At 40.3% G+C, this 14,248-nt stretch overlaps 1 protein-coding gene across 3 annotated transcripts; it reads right to left on the bottom strand.

Annotated features, from left to right (window-relative positions):
* Nucleotides 1-5,097: 5,097 nt before the first annotated feature.
* On the bottom strand, nt 5,098-13,783 carry LOC147653972 (uncharacterized). 3 transcript variants are annotated; one of them, XR_015284152.1, is made up of 2 exons: nt 11,125-13,783; nt 5,098-10,371 (listed from the first exon to the last, which is right to left on the bottom strand). XR_015284152.1 is itself a non-coding variant. In XM_086879919.1 (2 exons), exons 1-2 carry the CDS (start codon nt 11,657-11,659, stop codon nt 10,351-10,353), a joined length of 393 nt encoding a protein of 130 aa, XP_086736045.1. In that variant the 5' UTR covers nt 11,660-13,783; the 3' UTR covers nt 5,098-10,350. The 3 variants fall into 3 exon arrangements, 1 of the variants encoding a protein (XP_086736045.1); XR_015284153.1 differs by having other exon boundaries at nt 11,765-12,059; XM_086879919.1 differs by having other exon boundaries at nt 11,288-13,783.
* Nucleotides 13,784-14,248: the final 465 nt, after the last annotated feature.

Here is a 14,248-nt window from a genome sequence, read left to right as displayed (position 1 = left end):
TTTCAAGGTGAAAAGAAATTAATACTTCTGTATAAAAGTATTTTCTCCCGTGAAGACTTCTAGTAAGTATAGACAGTTGGGTTTTATACCTTACAGATGCTTTTGAGGGGAGTAAGCCATTTCAGAGTCATGCACTAAATAAATGAGAGTAAAGAGAAGATCTGCACTTCATGAAGACTTTCTGACATACCATGTGTTATGACCTGCTCCCATGAAGGAGAGAGTAACCCAGGTTCTTGTTAATGGATCCCTTGGGGCAGATTAGAGTGAAACACCACCTAATGACTGGTGTTTGTAAATATATATATATATATATATATTTGTGTAGGGTCTATTTTAGAACAATTTGGTTGCAATGGAAAATAAGCATGTAACCATTTTGGTTATTATTATCTATAATAATATATCAATATGAAAGCATACAAATATTACTTGAGAAAATGTAAAAGAAAAGAAAGAAAAAGAAAGGATAATAGTAGAAAGATGCATAAACACCAGCCATGGATCTGCAGTGAGATTTGATTGTTGGTGCCAGTTGAAATTATGGTCATGATCTATCTTGATCCATCCCCCCAAGAAGCCCCCAAAACACAAATTCTGATGTGTTAAGATACACTCAGGCTGGTGTATCACCCAGGTACCTCCCCTGTGTGGGGGGCAAGTTTTACAGTGTCTCTTGCAACAGACCCTGGATCTGCTGCAACACCTTTGTATCATGTGCAGTCCTCTGGTGGAAGGCTCCAGGAGGTGTTTCAGGAGTCCCTGATGGTTATGATGCCTCTCACATCAGCACAGTTAAGCCAATAGTGCCCCATCAGACCTTCCCTGCAGGGAGAGGGGACCTTCACAACTGACTGCAGTCTCCCATACCTTGGAACTCTTGGCTCATTCCAAGCATTGTGCTGGTTCCCTAGCACATAAAAGTAAATATGATTCAACTTCACAGTGACTTCCTGAAGCTTTGACAGATCCCCAAATAAATATTATGTTCACATTGCATGCAATTCTGACATGTTCATTCAACAAGCACTTACTGCAGATGAGAGTTTTGTATAGTTAAAGTGTGTATAAACCTCTTAAAGTGATGAAGGGTACTCAAAGCTCTGATAGCAAACCTATCATCCATGGTATTGCTTCAGGAGGAACCCCTACAGAGAACCAGAAGCAGGGGGCTGTGTGTTGGATAAGATGTGCATACAGAGTATTCCCTGTGATAGACAGGAAATGCAGAATATTGTGCACTGTGAACTGCATGAAGGCCATTTGTAGTGAAGAATAATAGAGTCATAGAATCCCTTAGGGTGGAAAAAGACCTCTAAGGTCATAATCTCCAACCATTAACCCATCACCATCTTGTTCACTGTAGTGTAGAACTGTGAGCCCAAGACTCCTGAGTGTAAAGTCAGGAAAATTACCCCAGCAAGACCCTCCTTGCCACACAGTAAGCCAAAGAGGGGAGAAAGGGCCTCCAAATCCAAACAGAGATGGGAAAAATAAGGGCTCCATATGTTGCCAAATGCGAGATTCTTGGGGGACAAAGAAACCAGATCCCCTCTGGTGAGGAGGCATACCTGTGAAACTGCTCACAGTTATGTATAGGCCCAGTGTTTGTCTCACACAAACAGAGAACTTACAGGGCAGGAAGATTTATTTCTACTTAGAAAAAACTTTGCATAAATCCATAGTAAAAGGAAATTTTCTTCAGAGAAATACAAATTATTTGTGAAAAATATTGCCTAAGGCTTACACGCTGTACTATAAACAAATAGGGAATTCACACAGATAATAGGGGTAATATATTGATAAATTCAAAATGTACAAATGTAAAGAAGGACATAAAAATGTCTGTTCTAAATTGAATCAAACATTATTTAAATAATCCTGTAAGGGAAGTGATGTTCCATTACATTATTTTTCCTGAAGGAAGGAGAAAGGACTGGCTTTATAGTCAGGTAAAGCAGATGCTTCCCCCCTGCCCCCCACACAGAGGCTTTATGTGTCAAGAAAAAAATTCTGAAAAGAAAAGAAAAAAATTATTGAGGTTTCTTAGAAGTGTTTTGCCTAAACTATACTTGTCTGATCAAGTGTACAAGTAATGTTCTTCTAGATCTAGCGGTAGAGATGGATCCAGGAAACCAAGTCAAGTTATGGATTTGAAGATCCTGAGCTTCCTTGCTATGCAGAGTTAGGGTTTGAATTTTTCAGTATTTCTACAGAGAAGTGCTCCAAGAAGTGCTTAAAGGGTGGAGAACTTCATTTACCCTTGAGCAAAGAGTCCCTAAAAGGCCCATCACCGAGAAGAGATAATTAAATTGCTGGTTGTTTCATTTGACAAGGGTAAACTGTCTAGGAATCTATATTTTTACTTGAGATGCAATTCAATTTTATGTTCAATCTCTAATTCAATCTAATTTTCTGCATAATAAGGACCCTGTGATTAATAAAATATAAATAGTCAAATGAAAAGACAGTTATATTCTTTGCTAAAAGTTGATACATGACCAGAAATACTACCACTCTGGCTGGACAGTTATAGTACAAAAATCACAACACTGATTACTTCAGAAATGTAGTTTTGCATTCAGGCTATGATCTGACCTGCTTTGATTTAGCTGAACTACCCAAGCTTGGATCTGAAGTTGTCTGCAGCATAATTCATCTATCTGATGGCCCCCCAAGTGTGTGATTAAGCTATCTGACCTTCCTGTACTGTTCTTTCTTTTTCTACTCCTGGTTAAATTAGGTTCTGTCCTAAAATCCACTGTCTCATTCCTACTTTTTCGATTTCTAGTTAATAATAATAATAATAATAATAATAATAATAATAAAACAACAATTTCTTCCATTGCTTCTTACTCTGTTACTGAAAATAATCCTTAAGATGTCTTAATTCAAATAAAATTAGTCAAAACCACAGTTCCACCTCCTTCACTCTCAGAAGCTCTAGATCTGGTGTGAACCTTGTGTTAACAACTCCTCCAGGACTTAATGCTTATGCTTGAGTCTTGGTTCACTCTCCCTCAGGCTTTAGCTTCAGCTAGTTCAACAAGTGGGTTTTGTTTTGTTTTTTTAACTATTCCCATTTGCAAAGTGAATTTTATTTTGTTGAAATGTGGGATTTCATAACTGTGTCTGTGGCCCATGTACACATGCTGCTGTTTCAGCTGCAGGCACTGCTCAGCCCAGGTCTGTGAGAGGTGGCCCTTCTGCTCAAAGCATCTGCTAATGTCAGCAGTCCATCAAACAGCTGCTGTTGCTTGAAGCTGAATTTAATTCCCCTTCTAGAATGACAAGAATTCTTTCTTACCTGCTATGCAAACAGATAAGGATTTACTGTTAGTGCATTCTAGATACCACAGCTCTTTTGTTTTCAATTTTTTTAATCAAATAGATATTTTTTTCTGTGAGCATGCAGTAGCAAAACTCTATCTAAAATGCAGATGATCTTTTAGGCTCCTTATGTGTTTTACTAAAGCTTGAAAAAAGAATTAATTCTGTGTGCAGTCTGAGTCATTTTGCAATGAACAAGCTGTTATTTATGTTTTAACATTTCCTGAAGAGACAATTTCTATAGAACACCAGGAAGCAGCCACAAAATGAATATGGAAGAAAACTGGGACAGAAACAAGTAGATGTTTTTTGCAATTGGCTATGCAGAATAGTTTCATAGCAAAAGGTAGGATCACATGCAGTAGAAATCACTAGCTTTTGTGAGTTGGCAGAAAATATAATTAAAATAAAGAAGTGACATCTTATGTGACAGAACCTGAGTAGGCAGCACAGCATTTATCACCTCCTGTTCACTAGCTTTTCTTTTTTAAAATTAGTGAGATTTATCTTATATGACGCCTACTCATGGTCTCGTTGGCATGAACGAAAACAAAAAAAGAAATGTAGGGATGTAAAATAACTGCAGCCAACAAAAAGGGACAAATTCATCCCTGATGCTATGAAATAGAACTGCACAAGAGTGCATACAGGCTCCAAAGTGTTTTACTTCCTGGGGTTACTCTTGTTTGTTTTTTAGTTTTGTGCTCATAAATTCTTCTGCTATCTAGGTAAAGCTATAGATCAAGCCATCTTCTACAAAATGAGAGTTGTACTGAGATCTTGATTTCAGCTGTGTAAATTTGAAGTTATTCTGCCACAGTCAATGAAGTCATTCTGGGTTTATACACGTAAGCCTTTAATCAGAATATGTCAGTGAGCAGGAAGATGTGGCACCTGAAAATCAGTGGTTGGTGATGATGTTTTTCTTTCAGACTGAGAATTCTGACATCTTGCTTGCTTGGTTTTCTGTGCTGAGTTTTCTGATTCAGCCAGGCTGTGGATTTGGACCAGTCTCTCTATTAGGAGACATGGAATCTGGGAGGTTTTCAGAAAAGAAAACCAAACCAAATCAAACCTAACTTAATATAGTTTAATTTTAGAAGACTCAAACAATCAATGATTTGGAATGCTGGATGACATGACTTTAACAAAGAAATGAAGGAGTGGTGTCACAGAAATCTGCAGATAAGAGAAGCAGAGCAGGGAAGAAGTTGAATAATTTTATGCACATATTTATTAAACCAGAGCTTGTAAAAGACCTCAAGTAAATCTGCATGGAGTGGGTGGAAGGACTGGAAGCACAATCCTTAGAATAACTATATATACCAACTTTTAGGAAGGCAGTGAGGTGAGAGAAAAGGGTGATCAGCATTCAGATTTTAATTTTTTATGTTGTTTCTGATGAGTCGCTTTCCAATACCCACACTTGAAAAATGCTTCCTAATTTACCCCTTAGGTGCATGGAAGCACACACACTTAATTACAAGCCAGTGTTGATACAGTTATGCCTCCTCAGTGATTAGGATGGAAGCCAACAACCCCTCCCACTGTCCTTAAGATGCCAATTAACACCAAAAGTTGAGGAACCATTGCTTGCAGTCCAGCGAGAGCAAAACCAGCTGTTGTTCCTTTCTCCCCTCCTGCCCAGTGCACCTACAACATCTTGCCTGCAGTCATTTGGAAACAAACACACCAAATGTGTCCTTGACTCTGTGTGAGGTTTGTAGGGCCCTTACATGCAAAGCAATGGCTTGGGCAGTATGTGACTTGTCCTTTTTCAAGCTCTTTTTATTCCATCAACAAATACCTGTGGTGTGAGTGAACCCAGTATGTTTGCATACAGAACCATGAACTCCACATTGCAGTCTTTGATTTTTCAGTAAAGATTTAACACCACACAGATCTAGAAGAAAGGTACACAAATACAACACTGCACCTTGTACAACATCTTGGTGCACATTTCACTGTGAAAAAGGTGACAGGCTCAGGTGCCCGGGTCAATGCTGAGGAATTCACAGTGGGATTTTACTCTGCACTGAGCGCAATGAGAGTCTTGGATGAATGATGACTGTTCTGCTGTACAATTCCATTACCCTGAGCTCATGGTCTTCCCTGTCCTTTTTACTTATTAAGTGAGCTATCTTCAGACCATCTGTGTTTTTGTAGTAGCACCTTGCAGCCTTAGAAGTAAACCTCATAAAAGCCTAGTAAAACATCTGTGACCACTTGCTAGCTATCAAGATATTTTAGGACATTAAACATCAAGCTGTGTGGATACTATGAGGCTGTGGAATGTGCAGGACTTTATTACAAAGTTTAAGGTGGCTGAATGTCCAGCAAGATCTGTTGTATAGCAGTGCACTCTTTTAAGAGGTATCTCTAGAAATGATAGGACTGTTTTACATACAGATCTATGACAAACAGCACTGCTGCTTTCCTGCAAGTTACCAGTCTTAAAGTCATTCACATTCATTCATATTTTCATGATCAGGGTATTGGCAACAACAATGAATTTGACAAAAGAAAAAGAAAAACGAAAAAGCATTTGAAACATCAAGTTATAAATTGACATGTCTCATTTAAGCAGTGTCACTTACAACCAAATATTTAGACTCCAAATCAGGATAATGAAGAAACATTTTCAGGAGTGTGATGGAGCTTCTATCTAATTGACACTTGTACTTCCCTGCAGCTGGGGAGGATAAAGTTTCACAGAAGTATGAGCAAGTTGACAGCCCGAATTCCTGCAGGCTTGACACAGTTCGTGTGGACAGTGCTTAAATCAGTTAAATCTCTTACTCTTCTTGCTAAATTCTTTTGCTAATAAGGAGAGAGGTGAATACCATAGTTTGTCACCTAGCAACCCCAGATGAGTGCTCTGAACAGCTCTGAATGAATAGTTGCCGATGGATTCTTAAAAATAGCCGGTTTGTTTTGTTTGGTTTGTGCAAGTGAAAGGTGTGGTCCCCCATATGTGCTTGTGTGAAATGATAAGCAGGAAACTGAAGGGAGAGTGACACAGAAGAGGAAATAAAAATGGAATCATATGGTGTAATTGGCATGCATATATATAGAAAATCTGCTTCTATTCTTTTAAGTCAGCTCTGCATAAATTTGCATGACATACCTCAAGTTCCCTGCCTGTTCCATGGCATGCTACTCAAATTCTTTCCTACAGAAGAAATGGGAACATAGATACTTTGGTATGTTAAACAACACCCCCCTCATCTCACAAAGTAGAAAAATTGGTTTAGGGTTTCATTATTTGCTTACAGTAGGTTGTAAGATTGTTCATTCTTGCCTGCATTAGACTTCACCCTTGGATTTTAGACTTAAATAACAACTGGTAGCAATAATTGAAATTGTATTAATAGCAGCAGCTGGGTGTATGGGACAAGGGTGGATGTGGCCAGCTGCAGTGGGGAGGAAGGGTGGCAGCTATGGGCAGTGACTGCCTCTGCATCCTGCTCTCTAAACAGTGACATAGGGAGGGGGCCAGAGCCCTCTCAGCTCATCTGGTGAAGTCACACCTGGACAGGACAGGGTCACTGTCATCCCAGAGAAGGTTGATGTCCTCCAGCAATTAAAAACCCTGTTAACCTTTGGGGACTGGGTTTGTTTAATACTCCCTCTTCAATGACCAGCCCAATAATGCAAAGCACCTTCATGAACACCTCAATTGACCACTAGCAATTCCTCTTCCAAAGAATTGTCTCTTGGTGACAAAACAAATTGAGTAGTTCTACAAGGCCCTGCTGCCATCTTATGTCATGGGATGTTGCTATAAAAAGAGGAGTACAGTCATACTATAACCAACTTCTCTTTGTTTGGAACACGGTATCCAAACTTAACAGCTTGGCAGATTGTATTAATAAATCACAGTGAGCCCTCATTTTAAATTGGCTCTGTGCTGAGGGCGTAATTTTGTATGATTGCACCCAGTAAGGAACAGTGAGGTTGATTTCTTTAGAAATCCAAAGCTTCTGATTTACTCAACCTTAAAAGCCAAAAGTATTGCAGCTGCTATTTACTTTTGTAAGTAGAGACACTTCTTTCATTCATGCAGTAATTTAAAGCATAAAATTATTTTTCAGTGTAGCCACTTTAAGAATAAAGACAGCACTACAGAATGCTTCTGAATTCTTTAAAAGCTTTCTTGGGTTTTTCTTTCAGTTTCCAGTGTTTTGTTTGAAAAATAAGGAACATGTTGTTGTGATGAAGACTGTGTTTTGAAGTCTAAACTAGAGGACAAAATAAATTTTTACAGAAAGTGGGAGAGAGGTCAGATAACAAAAAGGTGTCACAAATGTTTTTTGGTTCACTGTCTCTGGGGTAATCCACATCAAAATGTAGGCTAGTTTTTATTTAGTTAATTAAATAACTGAATAGATCAGTTGTGTTCAGCTTATGCTCCTGTCCACAAAGGCCATTCCACACACTGCCCACATACTTATTGCAAGCTGGGTGTGTGCTGCTCTTGGCTCTCACACTGTGTGTGTGTGTGAGAGATGTGCGTGGCCGTGCACGCACACACCCAGCTTGTGTGTGCAGGAGTCTCAGGAGTCCCTGAGCACAGCGCCAGGAGCATCCACCTCACACACCAGGAAGGGCACAAGTCAGCTCAGGCAAGGCTTGCTCTGGTCCCACAGCCTGGTGGCAGCCTAAGAATGCCAGAGATTTGGGAAAAGCCGTGACCTGAAACCCAGGGATCCCTTACAGCACATTTGCTTGCCATCAGAGTCTTGATGAAAAATGTGAACTTCCCAGCCTCATTTGCACCAGAGGGAAAAAAGATTTTGGCTTGCTTGTGGCAGCTAATAGGAAAAAAAAAAATCTCAGCAAGGTTTAGGCAGTTTGCAAAAGGCTCTTAGGAAAATTATCAAAATAAATAGAAACTTCCTATAATGGCAGAAAATGCTTACATCAAAATGTAACTCTGAAGTTACTGACTGGGTCCTTTCATGCATTAGAGACTGATAGATTCTTCTGAAAATTATGCTAGGCTTTTCTAATGTACATTTTAAGGTCTAATCAGTGTCCCATAGCATGGTGTGTGCCTGGCAGTACTGAGTCTATATTTCATCTCAGAAGCTGATAATGGATCATCTGCAACTGACTGATGTCAACAGTGAGAAATGCTAATGGGAAGCAAGTTAATGTGGTAATTTAACGACGTCTTTATACTGAAATATACTTAGATTTCCATGTAAATGTGAAAAAAAGTGAAAAAGTGAAGATGTAACAGTGAGAATCTAAATATTTTAAGATGTCCAGTATATTAATTTTGCGCTGTCTTTTGGGTCAGGAAAGAGTGATAGATCATTCTTCTCTTGTGCTGAATATTTTTAATGCCAAATTTGCTCTTAAATTTTAGTATTTTCCCCTATTTATGTTGTTATTATTCAGTCTTCTAACTTTAGTAAGTGTCAGATTTCAGATTTTCTTTAATTCTGCCATTATTTCAGAGTCTTCTAGTTTAAGTTTTTATCCTTCTCCCTCCACCCCCAGTACTTCCAGAAGAGAACTGGACTGTCATGAGCTAACAAATCTCTGTGTAGGGCCAGAAGTTTTATTTAACATGAATTTCCGCCTTGGTTATTTTATCAGGCTGCAATCAGACCTTCCATCACAGTCTTTTGGCAGTGTCTTGCCAGAGACATTGTACTGATGGAACATTGTGCTCATGTGTGTATGGATGTGGCTCTACAAAACTACACGTCAGGCAGGGGCTTCATCCTCCAGTTTGAAAGGACCCCCAGTAGCAGGCAGTGAAAGCATTGCCATGTGTCTTATGAAGTAATGTCATATTTTTTCCTCCAAGCTCAATTTTGGTCATCTGCTTGAATACTGAGCTGCTCAGGGACCCTGGGTGTTGCAAAAATACACTAATTACATGCTATCATACCCATGCAGTTGGCTTGTTGTGCAGTGTTTTTCTGCGATGCTGCCATGTATCTGACTGGCCTTGCTCACTGAGCAAGGAATGTGAAGCTGTTTTTTAGATGCATTTTCCTGCTGTGTGCTGGGGCAATGTGCTTATGTCCCCCAAAATCCTTGCTGTGGCTGTGGTAATAGTGTAGCACCTCTGACTCTTGTCTGCCTGTCCCTTATCTTAGCTGTGGTTGGTGCTTACTATCTTCTCTCTTTCCTGTACACTAGATAATTAGTCCCTGCAATTTGTATCTTTGTGTAAAAATCCTTCAGTTGCTAATCCACCAAAAAAGCTAAGTGTATTTTTAGAAATCCTGGGATTTTACTTGTTCCACCAGTGGATTTAAATTTTTAAAAGATAGCTATTTTGAAATAGCTATGAAATTATGAAAAAGTCCTCATTTTCATAAAACACAATACTGACTATGCATTCTTTATCAATATAATATGGAAATGATGTTAATTCAGTATTTTGACAGTTATACAGTGCTAAAGCTTGTAGAAAATAAGTTATGAGAAAATAAGGTCTGACAATAGGCAGGAAGGAAAGTGTTAAGTTTTTTAAAGCATGAAGTGTGTGAAGTAATTTGAAGGATTCAGATATGAGATCTACCTGGGCAAGTACTCTGTCTTTGACAGCGACCAATAAAAGATAAAGGAAAAAAACCTAACATGTTTCCCCTGGGTATGTTTACTGAACTTCCAGACACTCATGGCTTAGGCAGCTCTTCAGATAGAGTGTCTTTTCATGCCTAGTTACCTTTTGTGCATTTTTTTTTTCATCAGAAGACATGTCTACAATTTTCTTTAATTTATGTAAACTTTCCTGTACACAATACCTAGGCACAATGAGTTCTGAAGTTAAAGCGCATATAATTCAAAAAGACACTTCTTTTTTCTTTGATCTCTGAACATCTTATTTGATGCTCCTAGTTTCTAAATTATGATTTTGTAGACCTTTATTTCATCCTTTGATTTTGTTCTTCCAGGCTGAAGACTTCTGGTCTATACACTGTTTTCTTGTCCAAATGCCTTTTCTGCCTTGAGTGGTGTTGCTGTTCTCTGCATCCTCCTCTGTACCTTGTTCTTCTATATGTTCCTGGAAACATCCTAGAAGCATATTGATGCAATGAGGGATTTCTCCTTGAACAAAGATTTCTCATTCATATATAAAGTGATTCCTCTCCATTCTAATGACTGCTTTCCCTCTTTCTTTGTGTCTGTCATGCATTTTACATGAATGAGTTTGAGTCTTAGGATTTTCTGCCATTTATAACTGTTTTTATTTTCTCTTATGTTCATTTGTACCTATAATAGTTCTTGGCAGATTACCATGCATTTCTGAAAAAGGCGATTTTCTCCTTTTTCTGCGGCTCTTTTTCAAGCTGTTTATATGTCTGAATTTACTAGGGTTGATCCAGAGTTTAGTATTACTTTGAGTGTGTGAGTCATAATCAACAATTTTAGGCTGCAGTTAAGAATGGTCCATTGAATCCATTAGCAAGGAACTGATGTGAAAAGGAAGATAGAAATACTATAAAATTACTTCCGTATGCAGGAAAAGAAGCTTATTCCTGAAAAAAAGAAAAACCAAGCTAATGGATGCAGATTAGCAAACAGGTAAGTGCCCAGGAAATACTGAATAAAGAATTTTAGACTTTCCTTGTGTTGTGGTTTGACACTGACCCCACACCAGGCACCCACCAGAGTTACTCGCTCACCCTCCCCTGCCTCAGCTGGGCAAAGGAGAGAAAAGGGAAAAAAGGAAGTTAAAAAAGGCTTCACGAGTGAGATAAGGACTGGGATAAATATTTCAAGGGCAAAAGAGGCTCAATTTTAGTTGTAAAGGAATTTATTACTCACAGAATCAGAGGAGGATAATGAGAAATAAAAGAAGCTCTTAAAACGTTTTCTCCCCCCAGCCCCTCCCTGTTTCCCATCCACGGCGCAGGGAGACAGGGCCTGGGGGTTTTGGTCAGTTCAGCACCGAGATTTTCCTCCGCTGCTCGGGGAGAGGAGTCCTTACCCCGGGAGCCCGTGGGTCTCTCCCACAGGACACGGCTCTCGGGAGCTGCCCTGGCGTGGGGCCGCTCTCCGAGCAGCAGCCGAACCTCAGCTGCTGCAGCGGGAGCTGCCCCGCGGGCAGCCAGCGCTGCCACAGCTGCTGCGTGTGGGCCTTTCCTCCCAGGGCTGCGGCCTGCAGGGACAGCCTGCCCCGGCCTGCGAGCAGCGCCCTCCCTTTCCCCGGGCCTCCCACTGGATCACGGCCTCCTCCAGGCATCCACCGCTCCGGCGTGGGCACCTCCCCACGGGCTGCGGCTGGATCTCTGCATCCCCATGGATCCCCATGGATCCCCATGGATCCCCACGGGCTGTGGCTGCATCTCTGCATCCCCATGGATCCCCACAGATCCCCACGGGCTGTGGCTGGATCTTTGCATTCCCATGAATCCCCGTGGATCCCCAGGGGCTGCAGGACACAGCTGCTTCACCATGGTCTCACCACTGCCTGCAGAGGAATCTCGGCTTCAGTGCCTGGAGCACCTCCTTAGCTCCTTCTCCACGGACCTTGGTGTCTCCATGTTGTTTCCCTCACATGTTCTCACCTCCTCCTCTTCTCTGACTAGAAGCAAAGACTTGTGACTGTTTTGATTTTGTTCTTAAATATGTCATCACAGAGGCATTACCAGCCTCTGTCACTGGCCCAGCCTTGGCCAGCAGCATGTCCATCCCCAGAGCCACCAGGGACTGGATCTGCCGGACATGGTGGAAGCTTCCAGCAGCTCCTCACAGGAGTCATCTCTGTGACCTCTGTGCCTCCCAAAAACGGGCTGTGCCACACCAATACACTTGGCAACGTGGATTTTCTTTGTAATGAGTTGTAGGGATCACTTCTCAGTATGGAGAGTAAGCAAACAGCAATATTTGACTGTTTTGGTTTGTTTTTACAGAATAATCATAACTCAGACTGGATCAAAGATAAGTTTAATGAACCAGGGACTTCATTAAACATTCTGCATTCCATATCTCATGACTGGAGTAAAAAGACTTTCAAGTTCTTTGAGGAGAAAATGTGTCGGCCCTCTATAGGACAGCCTCAGAATCCCAGCTGGGCTTGGTACCATAGGGCCAAGATTATACAAAGCAAAAATAATCTTCATCCCTTCCACTGTGCCTATATCTCTGCTTCAAAAAAGTTTAATGATTCACATATTTGTGCTTAGTTGTACAAACCGATTTATATTTTATCCTTTTCTCCCTTATACTCTTTGAATTTTCTTTTTCTTACATTCTTACAACAGTAATATTAAAACATTATAGGTGTGTGTGTGTGCGCGCTAGTTTTTTCTTCTTGGTCGAGAGCTTAAACAGTAGAAAACATTTTGTTCTCCTTCTGTCAAGAAAGAGCAGTTGTTCTTGCTTTGTAGTCCAGTCTAACTTGTGTGCATAGGGGACTTGAGGGAAGAGGAGAATTCCTGTAAGACTAGATTCATTTTACCACAGCTAACAGAAGAACAGGAAGGGTCAGAATGGGGACTGTTGTTTCTGAATGATGATGTCTTTGCAAAAATACCTCTTCAAGACCAGTTTTCAATCAGTATTTATCGCTGAATCCTTAGTGGCAGAAGCAGCAGCCAGTCTGGTGTTCTGGAGCCTTGCTGGAGGCAATGCAGGACCAATCATGATTTATTGTCACCTTTTACAACCTGTTATCCTGCCTGAAAGCTGAAGTTGCCTACAGCGCAACCCTGCAACACTTTGTCAGAGTACAAGTATTGTGTTCTGCAGCCCTTCCCCAGCAAATCTGGATCACCTGACAATATAAAGCAAGTCGGATCACAGATTGTTAGTGCAAGAGAGAACATTTGTGGAGTTTCCAATAGAAACTGTAGTGATCTTATGGAAACCCAAACTTACTCTGATGGACTTTCGAAAAGAAAATCGAACTACTGCATTTCATAAATTTGTTTGGGTGCAGAAGTGAACTAGATGATTGGATCACTGTAGAGAAGCTGCTTTTGTGCCAATTGACAGTTGAAATTAGGTAGAAAATTGCTCAGAGGACTGGAATTTAGTTACACAAATTTAAAATTAAAAGAACATTTTGTACTTTATGAAGGAAAACATATCTGTAACATTTGGTACAAGCTAACATTAGTCAGGGTAATTAAATTGAATGTTTTTAAAGATTAATAGATGTTTTACTTCAAGTGCTTTAGCAAGCACAGAGCTAGGAGGAAAAAAGCATTGCTCTTCTATGTTTTCTACTTTCATGTGTTCTGGTACATTAATTTGCCAGGGTAAGAGAAGTGGCTGGTTGGGTGGATTCTTCTCATTTCAGGTAGTTTTCATAAGCAAATTACTGTGCTAAGGGGATAAATCCCATCTTTGCAAGTCATCTAAGAATTTAAAAATAGGTCTGACTGAAACAGTATTTTCAGTTCTAAGAGAAATACTGATTTATTATTTACTTTGGAAATAACCAGAAAGATTAACAAAAAAAACCCAAAAAACAAAAACCAAAAAACAATGGAAAACCTAATCCTGTCCCCCATGCTATTTGCAGAATTTTTCATTGTAAGAAAAATTATTGACACCTTCACATAGAAAGAGAAGCTGTATAAAGCTGTTTTCCTGTATTTCTTACCTTCCAGGCTCATAGAAAGTCATGTACACATCAAAACGCTGAGGCCAGTGGGAATGATGTCAAGCCAAGCTCTACAGCATGCCATGGGGAGCTGGAGCTGTGACCTCTGAGACAGGGGAGGTGATTCTTGCAGTCAGTTTGGGGAAACTGGGATTTAAGAACCTTTTGGAATCGTCAACATCTTTGTCCTCTGTGCAGTCAAGTAGGATCCCACAGCTGCTTAATGAAACCCCTATGAGCCTGCCTGCTCACAACAAATCCCCAGCACAACAGTCAGCACAGTTACAGTGGAAGAAATGAGGTGAGCCCCACTGGTGAGCATGTGGCCCTTGCTGCATG

This window comes from Cyanistes caeruleus, chromosome 3, assembly GCF_971803275.1.
Source record: "Cyanistes caeruleus chromosome 3, bCyaCae1.hap1.1, whole genome shotgun sequence".
NCBI classification, from domain to species: Eukaryota; Metazoa; Chordata; class Aves; order Passeriformes; family Paridae; genus Cyanistes; species Cyanistes caeruleus.
This window is presented reverse-complemented; position numbering and strand designations above follow the sequence as displayed.

Bases quoted from the DNA above. Each gene is read 5' to 3' on its own strand.
- LOC147653972 (XM_086879919.1), bottom strand. From the start codon at position 11,659: ATGGGGATGCAGAGATGCAGCCACAGCCCGTGGGGATCCATGGGGATC. The intron at 10,372-11,287 runs GTAAGGACTCCT...ATATGCTTCTAG, and splicing joins GAGACCCACGGGCTCCCGGG to GATGTTTCCAGGAACATATA.